Source organism: Triticum aestivum, chromosome 5A (genome assembly GCF_018294505.1).
Source record: "Triticum aestivum cultivar Chinese Spring chromosome 5A, IWGSC CS RefSeq v2.1, whole genome shotgun sequence".
NCBI classification, from domain to species: domain Eukaryota; kingdom Viridiplantae; phylum Streptophyta; class Magnoliopsida; order Poales; family Poaceae; genus Triticum; species Triticum aestivum.
Genome location: NC_057806.1, coordinates 470,611,570 through 470,628,209, shown reverse-complemented (window position 1 = coordinate 470,628,209; position 16,640 = coordinate 470,611,570). Strand labels below are relative to the sequence as shown.

Genomic DNA, 16,640 nt, shown 5'->3' with positions numbered 1-16,640 from the left:
ATGAACAATTGCAACAAAGCACTAAGCAGCGATAAATTTAAATAAAAAATCCATTAACTATGCAGGCAGCAGGCTTGTTACAACATAAAGAGATAGGAAAATGTCACCTCCAGTAATGTAGCGCAAAGGAGTGGAACGAAGCATGAATGAGCGGTTGTCTGTTCTTCTCCATGTACATGGATCAGCAGTAGAGGCCAAGTATATAAGTACTTGACCGAACTCCACTCTTCGTGTACGGAGAGCCATGTCACCTTCTCGCCGCTGCAGCATGGGAGGACGGCTCGTTCACGTGACCCTCCAGCTGGGGGATCCATGGTGGCTGACCGTCGAGCTCGAGGCAGAGAAGTTGAGGGCAGCAGTGGCGAGATCCATGCCGGCCAACCGGGCGAAGAGGAGGTCGTCAGGGAGGGACACATCGGTAAGATCCGGTCACCACGCGACCTGAAGAGCAACAGTGATCTCCACAAGGTGTAGGCCGACGACGTGCTCCATCCCGTGCGATGGGGTGACCATGGCGGTGGCCACAGCTCCTCATGCTCGCCTCGATCTCGGCGACACACCCTGAGTGTAGGAGGCAGCAACGACCTCGACGAAATCATGGCCTCCATCCCGGAACGCATGAAGGACCTCGGCCCCGTCGCTACTCCTCCCGCCGTAGCCGCACGAGGCAGCGGACCGTGGGTAGGAGGGCAGGCGGCGTCGCCTCGGCTGACGGCAGGGAGCAGCGTTAATTTCGTGTAGGTGGCATCGCGACGACGGCCGCGGCCGCGGGGAAGCACCCCGATCATGCTGTCAGGCCAGTCCTTCTCCTTCGATCCCCTATCCCCAAAGATTGCACCGCCGCCCCGGTCGTGTTGTTTCCATATATTATGCCATTTTTTCCTGTACCTAAACAAACGCGGGCGAGCGGATGGCAGAGTTTTGGTCCGCCCTCTAAAATTGGTAAACGCACTTTTGGTGAGGATTATTGTTAATAAATGAATTCAATCATGTCGCTCTAAATAAATGGATTCAATCATGTGACTCTAATTACTTCGGATTGTTATGTGCAAACTAAGCGGGGTGCAGTTAGGAAAGAAAATGTTTTCTAATTAAAGTGATTGAGTGATTTAAGGTAAGGTTAATTAATTTAGATTTGATTTTTAGTGATTGTTAGTAAAGTATGATGCGTCTTTAAAATCTTTTATTTGTTTCCTCAAAATCTATTATTTGTTTCCTTAAAATCTATTATTTGTTTCCTAAAGAAATTTGCAATAATGGAAGGTATCGGTTGTTTTGGATAAGTTAGTAAATTTAGATCCGTGATTGCGTGCACATTTGGAAAGTGCTGATTTGCAAAGAAAGAGCTGAGGGGTAAATAAACCGGTGAATAAGAAAACAGCATCGAAAAAAATCTACGACGATTAACCTACGAAAAAAAACCAGACCAAAGTGGTGGGACGAAAAAAAACCTGGAAGCGAGACTACCAACTGCTCCATTAGGAGTAGAGATTATTGATTAAGTAACGAACATGCCTGGACGTGAGCATGAAAGACAATTTGTAGGTGGGCTTTTAGACCTTTTATTACTGGTCCATTGACGTGGGCTTGGTAGCTTGATGGGGTCAGGCTTAATTTTTTGTTGGGTTCATGCTAAATAAGTTGTACGTACATTCACGTAGCTGGCAAATTTTGTTGGGTTCAACTGAACCCAACAACAATACGCTGGCTCCGCCCCTGGTGTACACTGGAGCACCTGCGGCTAAGTTATGGAGACACTAGTCTCTACTCCTAATGTCTCAGTTGGTAGGTCGCGTTCCGGGTTTTATTTTCGTCCCACCTCACCCGATCTTTTTTGGTACTTCTTTGGTACTTCCTCCCATCATCCCCTTAGCCGCGAAAAATCAAGGAAAACCCCGCGATCGAGTCTCGCACACGCCTAATGTCTCAGTTGGTAGTCTGCGTTCCGGGTTTATTTTCGTCCCACCACTTTCGTCCAGTTTATTTTCGTCGGTTTTTTCGTCACCTCCCACCACCACTCCCGCACTGGTTTTTGGGCGTCCCACAAAAATTCCCCCCGTGTGCTCGATGTATTCCTCCTCCGCCGCCATCTGCCGCCTCCGCTAAGATCTGAGGCCCCCCACTTGTGGGCCGCCGCCGCCGCAGAACCCCGGGAAGGGCAGGGCAGGGCGCCGTCTTCCTCCGCCGCCGCCATCTGGTCCCCCTCCGCTCCCATCTGCCGCCGCTGCTGATCCTAAGAGACGTCGCCGCCGTCGCGGATCGGCGGGACGCCGCCGCCGCCGTCTCCTCGGATCACCAGGACGCCGCCGTGAGGCCCGACCCTGAAAGGGGGGGGGGGGGGGGGCAGGGGGGCGGCCGCCCCGGGCCCCCGAGGCCGAGGGGGACCCCCAGGACGTCGTCCTCTGTACCGCGCCACGCTGAAAATTAGGTCGCGATTAATCAGGGCCTATTCCATCCTCGATTCATCCTTCCGATCTGACTATCCACGATGCCACCGCCGGTCCGCTCTTCCTCGTACTTCTTTGAGTTCTTTCGCCTTTCCATCCGCCGCGGGCATCAAGATTATGAACTTGCGATGGTCTTGTTGTCATCCGTGGAGACAGGTTGCCTCTCATGGCAAAGCTTCTGCCTGTAGTCGCTGCTGCTGCTGCTGTGTGGTTGAAGTCCATGCTCTTGGTGGCTACCCCCCTAACGGAAGGTAAGACTGCATTTTCTCTTCAAATATCTAGCTGATTAATATATTCGGTGTCTATTGTTTGCCATTTACTGTTAAGTTGGTATTAACTAGCGCAAGTGAGCGTTGTACTGGCAGTACTAACTTACTCATGGTTGCTCACTTTTTGCATAAGAACATCTGACTTGTATACATGTCTTGGAGAACATAGGTCCAAATATTCATAATGATTTTTCTGCATCACTTGCCTCACTTTTCTTGTCTGAGCACTTCAATCATAGGTTTTCCTTTAGCCATGTCTCCCAGATTTGTTGTCATAATTTTCCGGACACTCTTTTAGTTCATTGTTACAATATGACCATTGATAATCAAATGATTGTACATTACCTAAGGATAGACTGTACTAGAAAATTATTGGTTTGTGAGTATGCCATAATAATTAGTAAAATTATATTAGTTGATCTTGTATGTTGTGTGGCTTTGTAACTTTGCCCAAGCATATCAATATACTTACATATATTGACTATTTTTGTACGTATACATTAAGGGGCCATGTTTTCGTTTCGCCCCGGGCCCCCAAAATCTCAGGACCGGCCCTGCCGCCGTCGCAGATCACCAGGACACCGCAGTCGCCTCGGATCCCCACACGCCGCCAACATGGCGGTGACAACTGATGAGCACGCTCCGTCTCCAGGTTCGTTCTTTGAATTTGTTTTCTTGTTAACTTCTGATGCTATAGATTTTATATCAGTAAAAGTGTCATCCTTGGTGATAAGATGGGACTATATTAGAGCTATTATTAGTGTATGCTAGATTGGATCAAATGTAGACATAAAAATGCAACAAAACTGCAAGTCCACATCTGATTCAACACACTTCCACTGTAGTGTTTGAGTGCATATACTGATGTTCTTTGATCAACATAGGGTGATGCTTGGTAGTTACCCCTCTCTCAGCCTTGCAAATTTTGGGTGTGTTAATTTGCAACTCGGACACCTCATAGAATGTTGGTCCGAATATTCGAAATTGATCATGTATATATCCCTAGCAGATCTAAGCTGTCACTACTCTTTTTTTTGGTTGTCAGGAAATGTATTTTTGATCTCAGCTTCTAATGATGAAAAGAAGTAGTCAAGAATAAAATTCGAAATAAAGCAACACGGCTGAAATTCCAATATATCTATAAATTACAACGGTTATTTCCGCCTGGTATTCGATCGAGCATGGACGGTAAATTTATATATTTCATTATCATGACATTCAAAACACAAGCATTTATTTTTGCTTTCACTATATTCAAGATAATATTAATTTAGGAAATTGCGAGGATGTGTCTGGCCATTTTGTTTTTTATTTTATGCTCTGATGGAACGGTAAAAGACTGGTTCATCCGGTTTGCGTGGTGAGTATTCTTCGTTACACATTGTAAGACCTTCGATGTGAAGTATTCATATATTGCTTGATTATAAGTTCTTTATATACTTGCTCAAATATTATGCGAATGAATCTAAAAATAACATTTCTAATATTGTGCGAGAATTACTTAAACGCATCAAGTAGATCTTAATTTGTAACAGATTTTTAGTTGGATCATCACTCTATGTATACATCGTCAAAGTGCCTTTTTATCAATTTACATTACATGTAAAGTGGACTTTATTTATTATCAAATTATGCCTGTGCTTTTTTCTCTACATCTGAAATTTAACATGCATTATGTTTATATAACACCCCAAAGAGTCAGACAGGCTACATTCTCAAATCAAGTGTGTCTATTTAAATGTCAAGAAATTCGTTAAGGTCATATGTCCTACATTACTCGGTAGTCGTCGTCGTCGTCGTTTGTAGCAACCATTCATGCGACAATATTTTAGAAATCGAGCACTAAATCAATTTGGAAATCAAACCATCGACGCAGTTATTTAGCCAGATAGTTAGTTATGTATGCAATTAATTATATCCATTTAATATGAATTTTTTAGCACCGAATCAATTCAGAAATTGAGTCATCAATGCACTTGGTAGCCTGGTACAGTTTATTTTTGTATGTTTTTATTCGTCCCATCTCCCACTGGTTTTCTCCCTCCCATTAAAAACTAAATCCTATTGACTGGGAGTCTCCTAATGTCTCAGTTGATATTCTCCGTTCCACGGTTAATTTTCGTTCGGTTTTTTTCATCCCACCTCCCACCATCCCTTTTATACTGGTTTTCTTATCTCAATCGTTTCTGTTTCGTTTTTTAGACTATAGGAGTACCCCCGATTTTCCGGAGTTCTTGCAGCCAACCAGATCCGCGCCGCCGCCTCTGCTCCCGCCCCCATCACCTCCTCGGCCTCTCGGTCCTGGCCGGCCGCGCCCCCTCTGCACGACGCCTCGCCGGACACCGATCTCGCTCCGCAGGACTCATCTCCGCCGGTCTCGTCATCCTCTCCATCACCGCAGTCGTCCACGTCGAAGGCACGGACATCGGAGGCAGTGAGGCGACGGCTCGCGGCGAGGGAAGCACCTCGGATCCACTCGATCCCGCACCTCCACCGACCGCAGCCACCTTCGTTCAATCCACCCCTCCACGGTCCCCGCAAGATCCCACGTCTTCACCGTCCGCCACTGCCCGACCCCTTACTCCTTCCGGCAATGCACATAGCTACATGTCCTCCTTACTGCTTCTGGCTACCTCACAATTTTAATCTGGTCCATGGAACATGAAAAACTGATTTCCGTTCAATGGTGGCAGAGAGATATTAACTCAGGAGCTGCTGGACATTTCCACCGTAATGGAGCGTATCAGCGGGTTAGTTAATCTTTGTTGCTATTATCCTTAGTGTGATTTCTACTAACTATTTCTCTGCTCTATTCTCTGGGCTTGAAGAGGTGGACGACAGTAATAGGGGAACTGGAACAAGCGCCGGAAGCAGCTGTGAACATAGATGCACAGTTCTGCGAGGAAGAAACCAGGGTGTACAGAGGAAGGGCGATCTCACCCCGGGTCTCCAAGCTATTGACTGGGAAGATGAACCCCAGGCAGCCGGGCTAGATTGGTTTGCACATAACCCGTAAAACTTACCGATTTTAATTCGCCTGGTACAGGTCCTTAATGATTCAGTACGTTATATCGGTATTGAGTGTACTAGCAGTCTACAGATAGATTTGCGTCTGTATGCTGAGCTTGTTCTGAGGATAATATTTTTTTGATTGAATCCAATGCAAGGTAACTAGTAGAAATACAGTTGTACTACTAATGACAGTCTCGCTTTTGGGAAGTTTTTTGATGGATATTTAGTTGAGGCAGCTATTTCTACCGTGGAATAACTGTAATTTAGCTATGTGACACTGATGAATTATATAAAGTTCAGAAATGCATGTATGTCGATTTAATTTAATGGACATGATCTTTTAGGTTGATTTCAGCTGAGCAATAGGAAACATGGGTGCATAGTAAGGATTGCATCGGCGCACCATGCCCTTCTCGGGCGACATCTCTTGAGAAAGCGATAAGGGCATTCGCTAACGATCCAATACATAATGTGATTGTACCAGTGCTGGGGACAAGTTCTGACTCTTTATGAGAGAGGCGTGTGGTTTTTACAATCTAATCACTTGGGAGAAAGGTTTTGGGATCAGATATTGGAAATGCAGGTCAAATGTTGAGAGGACAAAATGTAATTAGGAAATAGTGTGTCCATATGTGGTGAGTTTTATTTCAGTGCGACATATTTCAGTTTTTGGACAGTGTGTGGATGTGTGTGAGTTGAGTTCTAAGAAGCATTTTTTTCTCATGTTGACAACATGCAGGGTAAAGCAGGTGCGTAAAACACACGATCTTGCCGGTACCCTGCTCTAATAAATTGCTTAGATCAGAGCACAGGGGCTAAGAAGTACATGAGGCTGCAATTTGACAGTGAGTCTGAGGAGAACTATGTCGAGGAGATGACAAGAAATGTACGTTGATTTTTTATGAAAGAAATACATAGTTGCTGCTGTGAGCACATTCATTTTTATTAGTAGAACTATTGAGTTTTACTATGTGATTTGCATCTAATTGTTATAGGGGAGTCCGCTAATGAGAGCTAACCTGGCCACTGAATGGCATGCGATCAAGACACACACAAGCGCTATGTTTGATGAAAATTAGATCTTGTATGAGTGTGGACTGTGGAGCATACCAAAGTTGAAGAGATTGAGAAACACAAGTCATGTCCTGGAGGTATGATCTTGTGCGCTTTGCTCGCTGTTTATTTGTATGCAGCAGAATATATCAGGTTGTGTGAGAGAGTGAACTTACTTCAGTGATAAATAATGGCAGGTACTGGACTTCATGCGTGTGAAGCGATGCTCACAACATAGGAACCAATTGCATATAATCTGTTCTCCTACATGCACTTCAGAATGTGCATAGAGCTTCTTCGGCTTGGGGACACAAATTTTGATGCGTACGATTGTCTGGTTTATTTGTTGAAGGCAAATTTGGTGGACATGAAACCTTTTGCTGAGGTGAGAGATGGGCTTAGTTTGGAAGACCGGCTTGCTGAAAATGGAGTAGTTGTCAAGCTGTTGAAAATACATACTATGTGTAGATCGCAAAACTCAAGAGCATCCAGCAAATGCTGGTAGTGGTGACAATGTTTCAGTAATATACTAGGAAACAGGTTAGCATAACTATCAGTGCCAGGCTACCAGCTACAAGGAAAGAGAATGACTGGCCAATGACCAGCAGGGAGAAAGCCCCTTAGGAAGGATTGAGTAAGAGGACCAATTTCTGCAGCATTTTCTGCCGCCATGGTCACAAAAGGACTACATGGACAGACATAGGTGATGCTCCGAAACATCTTGCAAACTGGGCAGGTGCAATAGCTATGGCGTCGAGGGACAGAAAAGGAACAATTTTACCAAGCCCATAGAATTTAGATTGCCAATGGAAACTAAAATGAGTGCAAATTATGAGACCTTTTTTGGTTAGTAGTTAGTGTTACTTTCTCAATACTCGAGTCAAGATTCTTCCTAATGGTCACCATGGGATCGACAAAACTCTTTAGGTGGCGGAGAAGTTTGATATGAGCCTCTAAGGTACTCTTCGACCTAGCTGAAAATGATGTTCTTTTAGAGGGTATCCTGGTGGATCATAGGAATATTTACTTTGCTTCCATTTCTATTTATGCAGGTTGACGATTCTGAAGTTATTGGGTTTTTGCTTCCAACTGAAATGATTCCTTTATATCTGAGTACTATGGAGATGGGCTGTGAACTTACCAGAACATTATGAACTCAACTCCTTCTTTGAATTTAATTCTTCTATGATGCTTTCCAAAGCCGACGATGACCACGCTGTGGACCCACATGGCAGAGGAAGGGGATGCCCGAGACTGAGATGATGGCGGCGGTCGCGATGCATAGCTGCAGGAGTGGACAACAAAGACAAATACTCCCTTGGATTCGTCGTGATTCTGGAATGGGAGGCAGGTCGCTGCTGCTACCGCCCATGAAGCTGACGATGATCAGTGGCCGTCATGCAGCGGCGAGGTGGCGGTTGTGGAGGGGAGGGGAGACGCGCGGGCAAAAACCAACACGACGAAGGAAGGGGATGCCTCAGGTGGCGATGGTCATGACGGTCACTATATTGTGATATGTTATTTGCATATAAATGATTCAGGGGACCCTGGTGAGTCGTTTAGATTTCTCCAATAAGCTGTTTAGATTGCTCCTTGCTCATGTCCGCCTGGTCGGTTTAGTTCCTGAATTGTAGCTTCCCCTGTATGTTGGGTAATTCACAGTCCTACCTGTCGTGGAATTGTCATGGCAGATGTCCTAGTGTAAGGACTTAGTCGCGAGGCCAACGCATCTATGTGGTAGCTTGAAGGGGTTGAGCGAAATCGAGAGACGCAACACACAAGACGAGGATTTAGACAACTTCGGGCCCCGGGAAACATCATCCGGTAATAGCCCTACATGCTGTTTGTGGCTAGGTCTCATTATGCTCATGAGAGAGTCACGGGTAAGCCGGCTTTTTGTGTCTAGCCCTAGAGATTGTTTCTTCTTCCCTGTCCTTTTTTGGGGAGCCCTGCTCCTCCTTATATAAGTTAGAGGGGCGGGTTACATGTGGAGTCTTAGTAGGACTAGGATTAGTCTATCTTTTCTTACAAGTTGATTACAAGTTCGGGTCTTGCTTCCTCGTAAAGGAGATATTCCTCACGCCTTTCCTCTTAAGTCGGCCTACCATAATGTAGCCGGCCTTCTGGGCCTTGAGCCTCTTGGGCCCCCGGGTTTTGTCGCTCCTTTGATTCGCTTGCCAGGTCACCCACGGCTCGGGCGGGTCACTTAGTGAGTCATCCAATCAGGGCGGGTCATTAGTGAGTCGCCAAGTCCGGCCGGGTTATATATCTGGCCGGGTTATACCGCGGGGTATATCCCCGACATTAGCCCTCAAGTTTAATTTGGATTTATCCATGTTAAACTGATCTACAACATAAACACAAGAACAAATTGACAGGTTGCACTCCGGGTTAAATATTCTTGTAAGCCGGCACTTGATCATCCTTAAGTCCTTGTCATCTCCTCCTTCTGGAAAATCCGGGTCAATGGACCAACTTCATAGTCAATTTGCTTGTAGAAGAAATATTGTAAATAAAGCTTCCATTTGAGTCGGCCTACAATGCTCTGACTTGACAAAAATATTGATCTTCAAATATTCAACTTATATTCAGCCAACTTGAGATATAAAACTTGCCGGTTTATGATTACCAAAATTGCCGGGTTATAAATAGATGATGCCGAGTCATAATTGTCGCCGATGCCGGTTTATGATTTTTGCAGACACCGGGTCAATCTGATTTACTCAAACTGAAAATTTGAAGATATTTCTCCCTTATATCCATAATATCTGTAGCCCCCAAGGGCTGGTTTAATCAGCATGAATAAGCTGAGACTTATCACCATGGTTTTAAATGAAATCCAGTTGTGTAGCCCCCATGAGTCGGCTATAGTCATAGTAGTGTAGCCGGGTCATCCTAGAATTGTCTTAAGCAAAGAGCAATATGCATTAGCCCCCAAGTGTCGGGTCATTATGTAATAATGAGCAGGGACTTTGTAAATATGATGATGTAAATTTGAGCAGTAACGTGTAGCCCCCAAGGGCCGGCTTAGTAAGATAATACTAAGCTGTGACTTTTCATTGAAAATAATATCATATGATGTAACCCCCATCCTGGGGCTTGAACCCACGTCCACAAGGTTAAGAGTTTTATGCTTTACCAACTGAGCAGTGGATCCTTCAATATATAATGGAATAAGGCTTGTGTATCTTGAATTTTAACAGGAGCAATTGGTAGCCCCCAAGGGCCGGCTCATTACAATGGGATGAGTCGGGTCTTCAATAAGGCCAATAAAAATGACTTTGCATTAGCCCCCAAGTGTCATGGTGCATGCTTGCAGCGACATGAGACTTGCATATTTGATGTAACCTCAACTTGAATAATGTAGCCCCCAAGTGCCGGGTCATAAGCCTGCAGCGACTCGGGACTATTTCCTCCATTGTAAAATAAATCATGCCCATTGATAAAGATAATAGCTGTGGCGCTAAAGCGACTTTGAAAACCTCAATCATAATACTGGTTATTGATAATCATAATAGAAATCCAGCCATGTTGGCTATTCAAAATTTGAATAATATAATCCGGTATGAAAACCTCAATCATTCAATATCATCATTGAAAATCCAGCCATGTTTGCTATTTAAAGAATTCAAATACCTTATCTGTTGACAAGTAAATTCGGAGTTTAAATACCCGACGGCTCTTGGCCGATGGCGATTCAATACGCCTTCATTGTAAACCGGAATTTTCATGACCCGGTGGCTTATAGCCTTTTGAGAAAAATCCAGAACGGATAATCATTTTGAAGCATCAACTTTGGTAATGAGCTTGAACTTAATCATTTACATGTCATATTTCTGCAAATCCTGCAGAGAGTTTAAACAACATATGCCCTGGCGACTTAGCGTCAAAACCAGGGCGGGTCATAATATCTCACATATAACTACTGTGATATTGAATTTGTACTGCCGGCTTACATAACCTGTGCAGTAAGGGTGATAACCCAATCCTTAGAAGCCAATGCTTCCACATAGATGATGATTGTCATAAACTGGCGACTTATAGTCAAAAGTCAAGCCGGGTTAAGCATAAAACACTTATATATATTTGAGATATAATCCCAAAAAGGTCTCAAGTTAAGTAATTGTGGCTGCAATAAACTTTACTAGAGACAGAATAAAACTTTTTGAGGCTTTTGATTCGGATACGATCAGTAAACCGTTCCAAAGGGGTTAAGCTAAGATTTGAATACGATCATATAGCCCCCAGTGGCTTTGGCGATGCCGATCAAGAGGGTATCGACAGCTATGTTCTCTTTGGTTCGAATACGACCTATGTTTGAACAGGAAGCCCCCAAATGACCTTGAGAGTTGTTTAACGACGCTGATTCGAATACGATCCACGTCGATTCCCAAAGGGGTTGAGCTATGATTCGGATACGATCAAGAAGCCCCCAAGTAGGTTCGGCAGTTTGCCAATCAAAAGGGTATCGACAGCTATGTTTTCTTTGGTTCGAATATGACCTATGTTTGAACAGGAAGCCCCCAAGTGACCATATAAATTTTGGCATTGCGCCGATCAAGAGGGTATTGATAGCTATGCTCGATGAGCAGGAAGCCCCCAAGTGATCATAATAAGATAAGCCGTAAGGCAGGATATCCAAGTTTGAACCGCGCATCATGGCAGCAAGTTCTTTTGGCAACCTTTATTTTTTCTGAGAACTCGAACTTGCGAGAGATTTAAATCTTTTCGAATCCGGAACTTTAAACCGGATTTAAAAACTTCAAAACTTTGTGAAAGACAAATTTACCTTGAGCCGGATTTTGAACCGGATTTGATAGCTTCAAAGCTTTGCGGGAGAGAGATGTCTCTTAAGCTATATTTTAAACTAGAATCTTCATTTTGAGCCGGAAATTTTTCTGACGGCCTTTAAATATTCGCCAATAAAGAGTAGCCTCTGGGGTTGGGTTATCTTCCCTTCAATGACCCGGAGTTCTTGAATTCATTGAAACCGGCTAATTTTGCCGAGCCATACCATTGTAGCCCCCGAGTCTCAAGATGACTCAAAGAGTTGGCTTGAGATTCTCCATATTTGACCATAGCAAAAGGTGTATAACATTGGCGTTGATAACGCGATGTGAATCCACAGAAGGTTGAGGTGACTGCGATGGGTTATAAATGATCCTGTATGAGCCGTGTCAGCAACTCAGCCAATGGTTCCCTCCAACTGGTTGTTTGAAGCTTAATCAAACTGTAGTGGCGGCAATTTGTGCGCCTGCCCATTGAGCCATCCAGTGCAGACGGCGGTTGATAATATATGATAATTTGCCTCCAATTTGTTGGAAGAGAAAACCGGCTTCCTAAGCGGTGACTTGCTCATACTCAATAAACAGCTCATGCTGACAGGTGCGGCCCAGTGTGTTGATGTAGACCAGGCCACGAGAGACGGACGACAGAGACGACCGCAGCATCAGTGGCGGCCCCGACAGATGAGTCGGCCGCGGCGTTGTAAGCCGGTGCGGACGGGGAAAATCTTCACCGGTGTTGTAAACCGGCACGGACGGGCGAGTTAATCGCGGGTGCGGTCCCGGTGAGTCGAAGTAGTCTGGGCCACAAGGGCGGCGTCTTGCACACATATTCTTTGATCCTTGTGGCACGGTCATATGCTAGCACATGACAGTAATTACGCAATTTATATATCGATGATCCGGCCATCGACTTTGCAATGACCAATTGTCCTGCATATAAAATGCAAAGACCAAAGTAATTGCTCTCTGACAAAAACAATATGTGCTAAAATTATACTTAGAGGGATATCACCTGATTCGCCCGAACAACAGATGAGTCGGCCGTGGCATTGTAAGCCAGTGCGGACGCGTGAACCGGTGCGGACGCGTGAGCTGCCGTGAGGGCAGATGGACGAGTCGTCCATGGCGTTTGTAGATGCATGACAATCGTGATGCATGAATCGGCAACAGGTGCGGACGGATGTAATCCGAACATCGGGGCGGCGACTTGCACGTATATCCGTCGAGCATCCTGATTTGTTCGGATGACGGATTGCTCATAAGTAGTGTTCATATATAATTTTGCAATATGGCTGAGTTCCACTTTAACCCCAGAAAATATCCTGTCAGTCAACCAGCCTCCTGAGACTGGTCCGGTGGACGCGCGGGGCCGCAGCAGAAAAATGACGCGAGCCTCGCTGGTCAATAGGTCGGCTCATCACGGGGGCAGCCCAGAGGGAACCAAGAGAGACGACCCGGTGATTTGACGCGGTAGGCTGGCTCGCAAGTGGAGGCGGACCCTGACTTGGATGTGGAGAGCCGCGGCGGCTCAGGGGCCACCGGCCCGATGGAAAACAGTCAAAACTATTTTCACGCCCAAACTTCCGGGTCGTGGTTTGTTTCCTTTTTTGGATCGGGAACGTAATTGATTTTGGTCTTTTTGTCTTCTACCTTGTTTGATTCATCAGATATAAGGCTAATCAATTTCCAAATAGTGCCCGATCCCTTGTCTGATCCGATAACTTGAGCGGAAATTTGCCCTTGTACGTATCTGCGATTTGCACCCATCAGATCCGATGAATCCTTGCTGAACCAAACGGAAACTCCCCCACTTTGGATCTAACGAACTTGACGTTGATGTGAATCTTCCACGCCGGCTTTAGTTGAACCGAAAAATTGCGAACTTCTTAAACCCTAGAAAAGATCCCTCCAAGAACTCAACACCACCGTGCGTCTGGCCCCACGGTGGGTGCCAACTGTCGTGGAATTGTCACGGTAGATGTCCTAGTGTAAGGACTTAGTCGCGAGGCCAACGCATCTATATGGTAGCTTGAAGGGGTTGAGCGGAATCAAGAGACGCAACACACAAGACGAGGATTTAGACAGCTTCGGGCCCCGGGAAACATCATCTGGTAATAGCCCTACATGCTGTTTGTGGCTAGGTCTCATTATGCTCATGAGAGAGTCGCCGGTAAGCCGGCTCTTTGTGTTTAGCCCTAGAGATTGTTTCTTCTTCCCTGTCCCTCTTTGGGGAGCCCTGCCCCTCCTTATATAAGTTAGAGGGGCGGGTTACATGTGGAGTCCTAGTAGGACTAGGATTAGTCTATCTTCTCTTACAAGTTGATTACAAGTCCGGGTCTTGCTTCCTCGTAAAGGAGATATTCCTCACGCCTTTCCTCTTAAGCCGGCCTACCATAACGTAGCCGGCCTTCTGGGCCTTGAGCCTCTTGGGCCCCCGGATCTTGTCGCTCCTTTGATCCGCTTGCCAGGTCACCCATAAGTCGCCAGGCTCGGGCGGGTCACTTAGTGAGTCGTCCAATCAGGGCGGGTCATTAGTGAGTCGCCAAGTCCGGCCGGGTTATATATTTGGCCTGGTCATACCGCGGGGTATATCCCCGACACTACCCGTTTGATAGTGTATTGATGCTTGACAACTACGTAATGAGTGCATGTTGTTCAAGTGCTTATCTTTTTCTGTTAAACCATTTGTCATCTAGGAATTCTTCATTTTGTAATATAGAGTAGTGAACGAATTTGCTAGGGAATCATATGCACTATTTTTGTAGCTCGAATAATTCGCTATGTTCTAATTTGAAATTATGTTGGGAAATCGTTTGATGTGTTGTCTGTTGCAGATTGTTCGAAGATGGGGCCCATCTCTTTCTAAACTGCAAAGAAGTGAAGGAGCAATGGTATGCCTTGCTGCTGGAGGAAATCCGGATCAGAGTGTAATTTAGCACATGACGTCATGAGAAAAATTCTGAGGTCGCGGAGAAGGATAAGTTGCTCACTATTTGAGTGTGGGCCGAGAAATTTTTGAAACAGACTCGATACTCAAGCAAGCTGTGAGCTTTACTGCTGGGTATTTTCTTATGTGATATCAAGTACCCACTACTATAAGCGTACTTTATTCATTGATTGAGGCTAGAGTGATTCATGCTCCAAGGGGATGTAACCAACCATCTAATGTGCTGGCAGCTTTGGGTGCAGGATTAGACAATGGTGATCATGTTTAATGGTTCTCAGACTACATTGAGGTTGTAGCCCATGTTGTAATCGGCGATTTAGCCGTATACTCCTTTCGTTCCTAAATATAAATCTTTTTAGAGGTTTCAAATGGACTATAACATACGGATGTATATAGACATGTTTTAGAGTGTAGATTCACTCATTTTGCTTCGTATGTAGTCCCTTGTTAAAATCTCTAAAAAGACTTATATTTGGGAACAGAGAGAGTATTAAATATCAACCATGAGGACAATGATACGGGAGCTGGCCATCTAACCATGTCTGCATACATTTCAAAATGCATTTGAACACAATGGATAAATTTCATGCAAACAAGCTGGAATTCACTAAGTTTAGATATAATAATTTATATAAATTAGATGATATTTCGTCCGTTCTACCAAAAACTGAAAAAATATAAAACCTTAGACTAACTTGTAGCGGACGGTGGCCGGTGGCCTCGTAGGCGTGGCCAGGGCTGGATTTATGTTTAAGCACTGGTGTCAGTTCACACCGACTACCTGCAGAAATACACTAGGGACAGTCATTATACTCACTTAATGACACCGTCACATATTATACTGAAGGTGCAAACATATTAATGATCCCAAACAACTCATTTTTCTAGCTCTGTCCCTGAGCGTGGCCGCCCCGGCCGCACCTTCATCGTCGTCCGTGCCGTCGTCGTTGTCTTGGAAAGGCATAGCAGGCCTGCCCGACAACCGCTTGGCGCTTGGGGAGGATCCGCTGCCTGGCTGCGGCCTTGCCCCTTCCCTTTTTCATAGTTTAATCCTCTTTTGTGAATTACTTAAGTTCAATCACAAGTGAAAAATTTCAGTCTATTAGTTAACATGTCTATCCATGTTTCTTCTAAGTTATAAAAATTGACCTACTCTTATGTCGTCCGTAAGACAATGCCTTAAGCAAAGGAAACGAGCCTCAGTTAATGTATCTAGGTAGGCCAGGATCCTTTGTTTGGATAACTATTTGTGCAAGAGCAAGAAGCTTGGGTTTACAAATAAAAGCGACACTTAGATTTCTAGACTGTCTACACCTTTTGCTAGGGCCTTCATTATGGATGATGGTGTAAACTTGTTTCAAGGAGATACACAAAAGTGGATCAAAAGAGTATCATATTACAAGAGAGTGAATTGTTTTTTTTTTCAAGATAAGAAGAAAATGAGTGGATGTTTGCATTTTTCGCCTTTATGAGAGAAATGTCATATGCTTTTTTATATAGTGAAAAATATCACATACCATAACAAGTCATTTCTATAGAGCAACTACCAACAAGTGATTTACAGGTGAGCCTACAATTTATTAAATTGGGATGCGACTCACTCTACTAAAAAGCATGATGGCACTCACTCTGACTAAAAATGGTCACCTGCTCGCATTTAGCAACTGACCAATTAAGTATACGTGTTTATATGTTCACTTTAGATCTTTGGATGATGCTTTGAAAATGTTGATTGACAAAACTTTATAATATACTGGACTGAAAACTCGTCGATTTTACAAAATGAGAAGAGATGCATACAAATAATTATTTTTCTATATATATTTCTTGCACAGGATAATACAAATGTATTTATATTATTATTTTGTAGAGTATGAGAGGGGTTGAGATGGACAAAGGAATCCATTAACAAGAATGTCAAGGCGACGTCGTTGCAAAGGACAAAAAATTCATCGAATTTTATACAACAATACATGTGCACACACATAATCAGAACAAAATTAAAGGCCATCAAGTAGATTTTAATAATTTGTAATATATTTTTAGTTGGATCATCGATTTATGTGTATACATCGTCAATTTGCTTTTTTGTTATCAGTTTAATTACAAGTGAAATAGACTTCAA

General features: G+C 44.3%; 1 protein-coding gene across 6 annotated transcripts; it reads left to right on the top strand.

Moving 5' to 3' along the window:
- The first annotated feature begins 1,989 nt into the window (after positions 1 to 1,989).
- Positions 1,990 to 14,879, top strand: LOC123104095 (uncharacterized). 6 transcript variants are annotated; one of them, XR_006450127.1, is made up of 12 exons: positions 1,998 to 2,698; positions 3,222 to 3,368; positions 3,762 to 3,904; positions 3,991 to 4,076; positions 4,919 to 5,466; positions 5,545 to 5,713; positions 6,073 to 6,363; positions 6,468 to 6,614; positions 6,724 to 6,879; positions 6,979 to 7,739; positions 7,834 to 8,331; positions 14,403 to 14,879. XR_006450127.1 is itself a non-coding variant. In XM_044525824.1 (6 exons), the coding sequence occupies exons 3-6, from the start codon at positions 3,348 to 3,350 to the stop codon at positions 5,558 to 5,560; spliced, it is 501 nt and encodes a 166-aa protein (XP_044381759.1). In that variant the 5' UTR covers positions 1,990 to 2,500; positions 2,604 to 2,698; positions 3,222 to 3,347; the 3' UTR covers positions 5,561 to 6,039. The 6 variants fall into 6 exon arrangements, 1 of the variants encoding a protein (XP_044381759.1); XR_006450125.1 differs by having other exon boundaries at positions 1,999 to 2,698; positions 5,545 to 6,363; XR_006450126.1 differs by having other exon boundaries at positions 2,000 to 2,698; positions 5,410 to 5,466; positions 5,545 to 6,363.
- The last annotated feature ends 1,761 nt before the right edge of the window (positions 14,880 to 16,640 follow it).

What these genes read in the sequence shown, in the direction of transcription:
- LOC123104095 (XM_044525824.1), top strand. Translation starts at nt 3,348, where the DNA reads ATGAGCACGCTCCGTCTCCAG. An exon ending in TGAGCACGCTCCGTCTCCAG is followed by an intron (nt 3,369 to 4,918) that starts GTTCGTTCTTTG and finishes TTCGTTTTTTAG; the next exon opens with ACTATAGGAGTACCCCCGAT. An exon ending in GGCAATGCACATAGCTACAT is followed by an intron (nt 5,326 to 5,409) that starts GTCCTCCTTACT and finishes CAATGGTGGCAG; the next exon opens with AGAGATATTAACTCAGGAGC.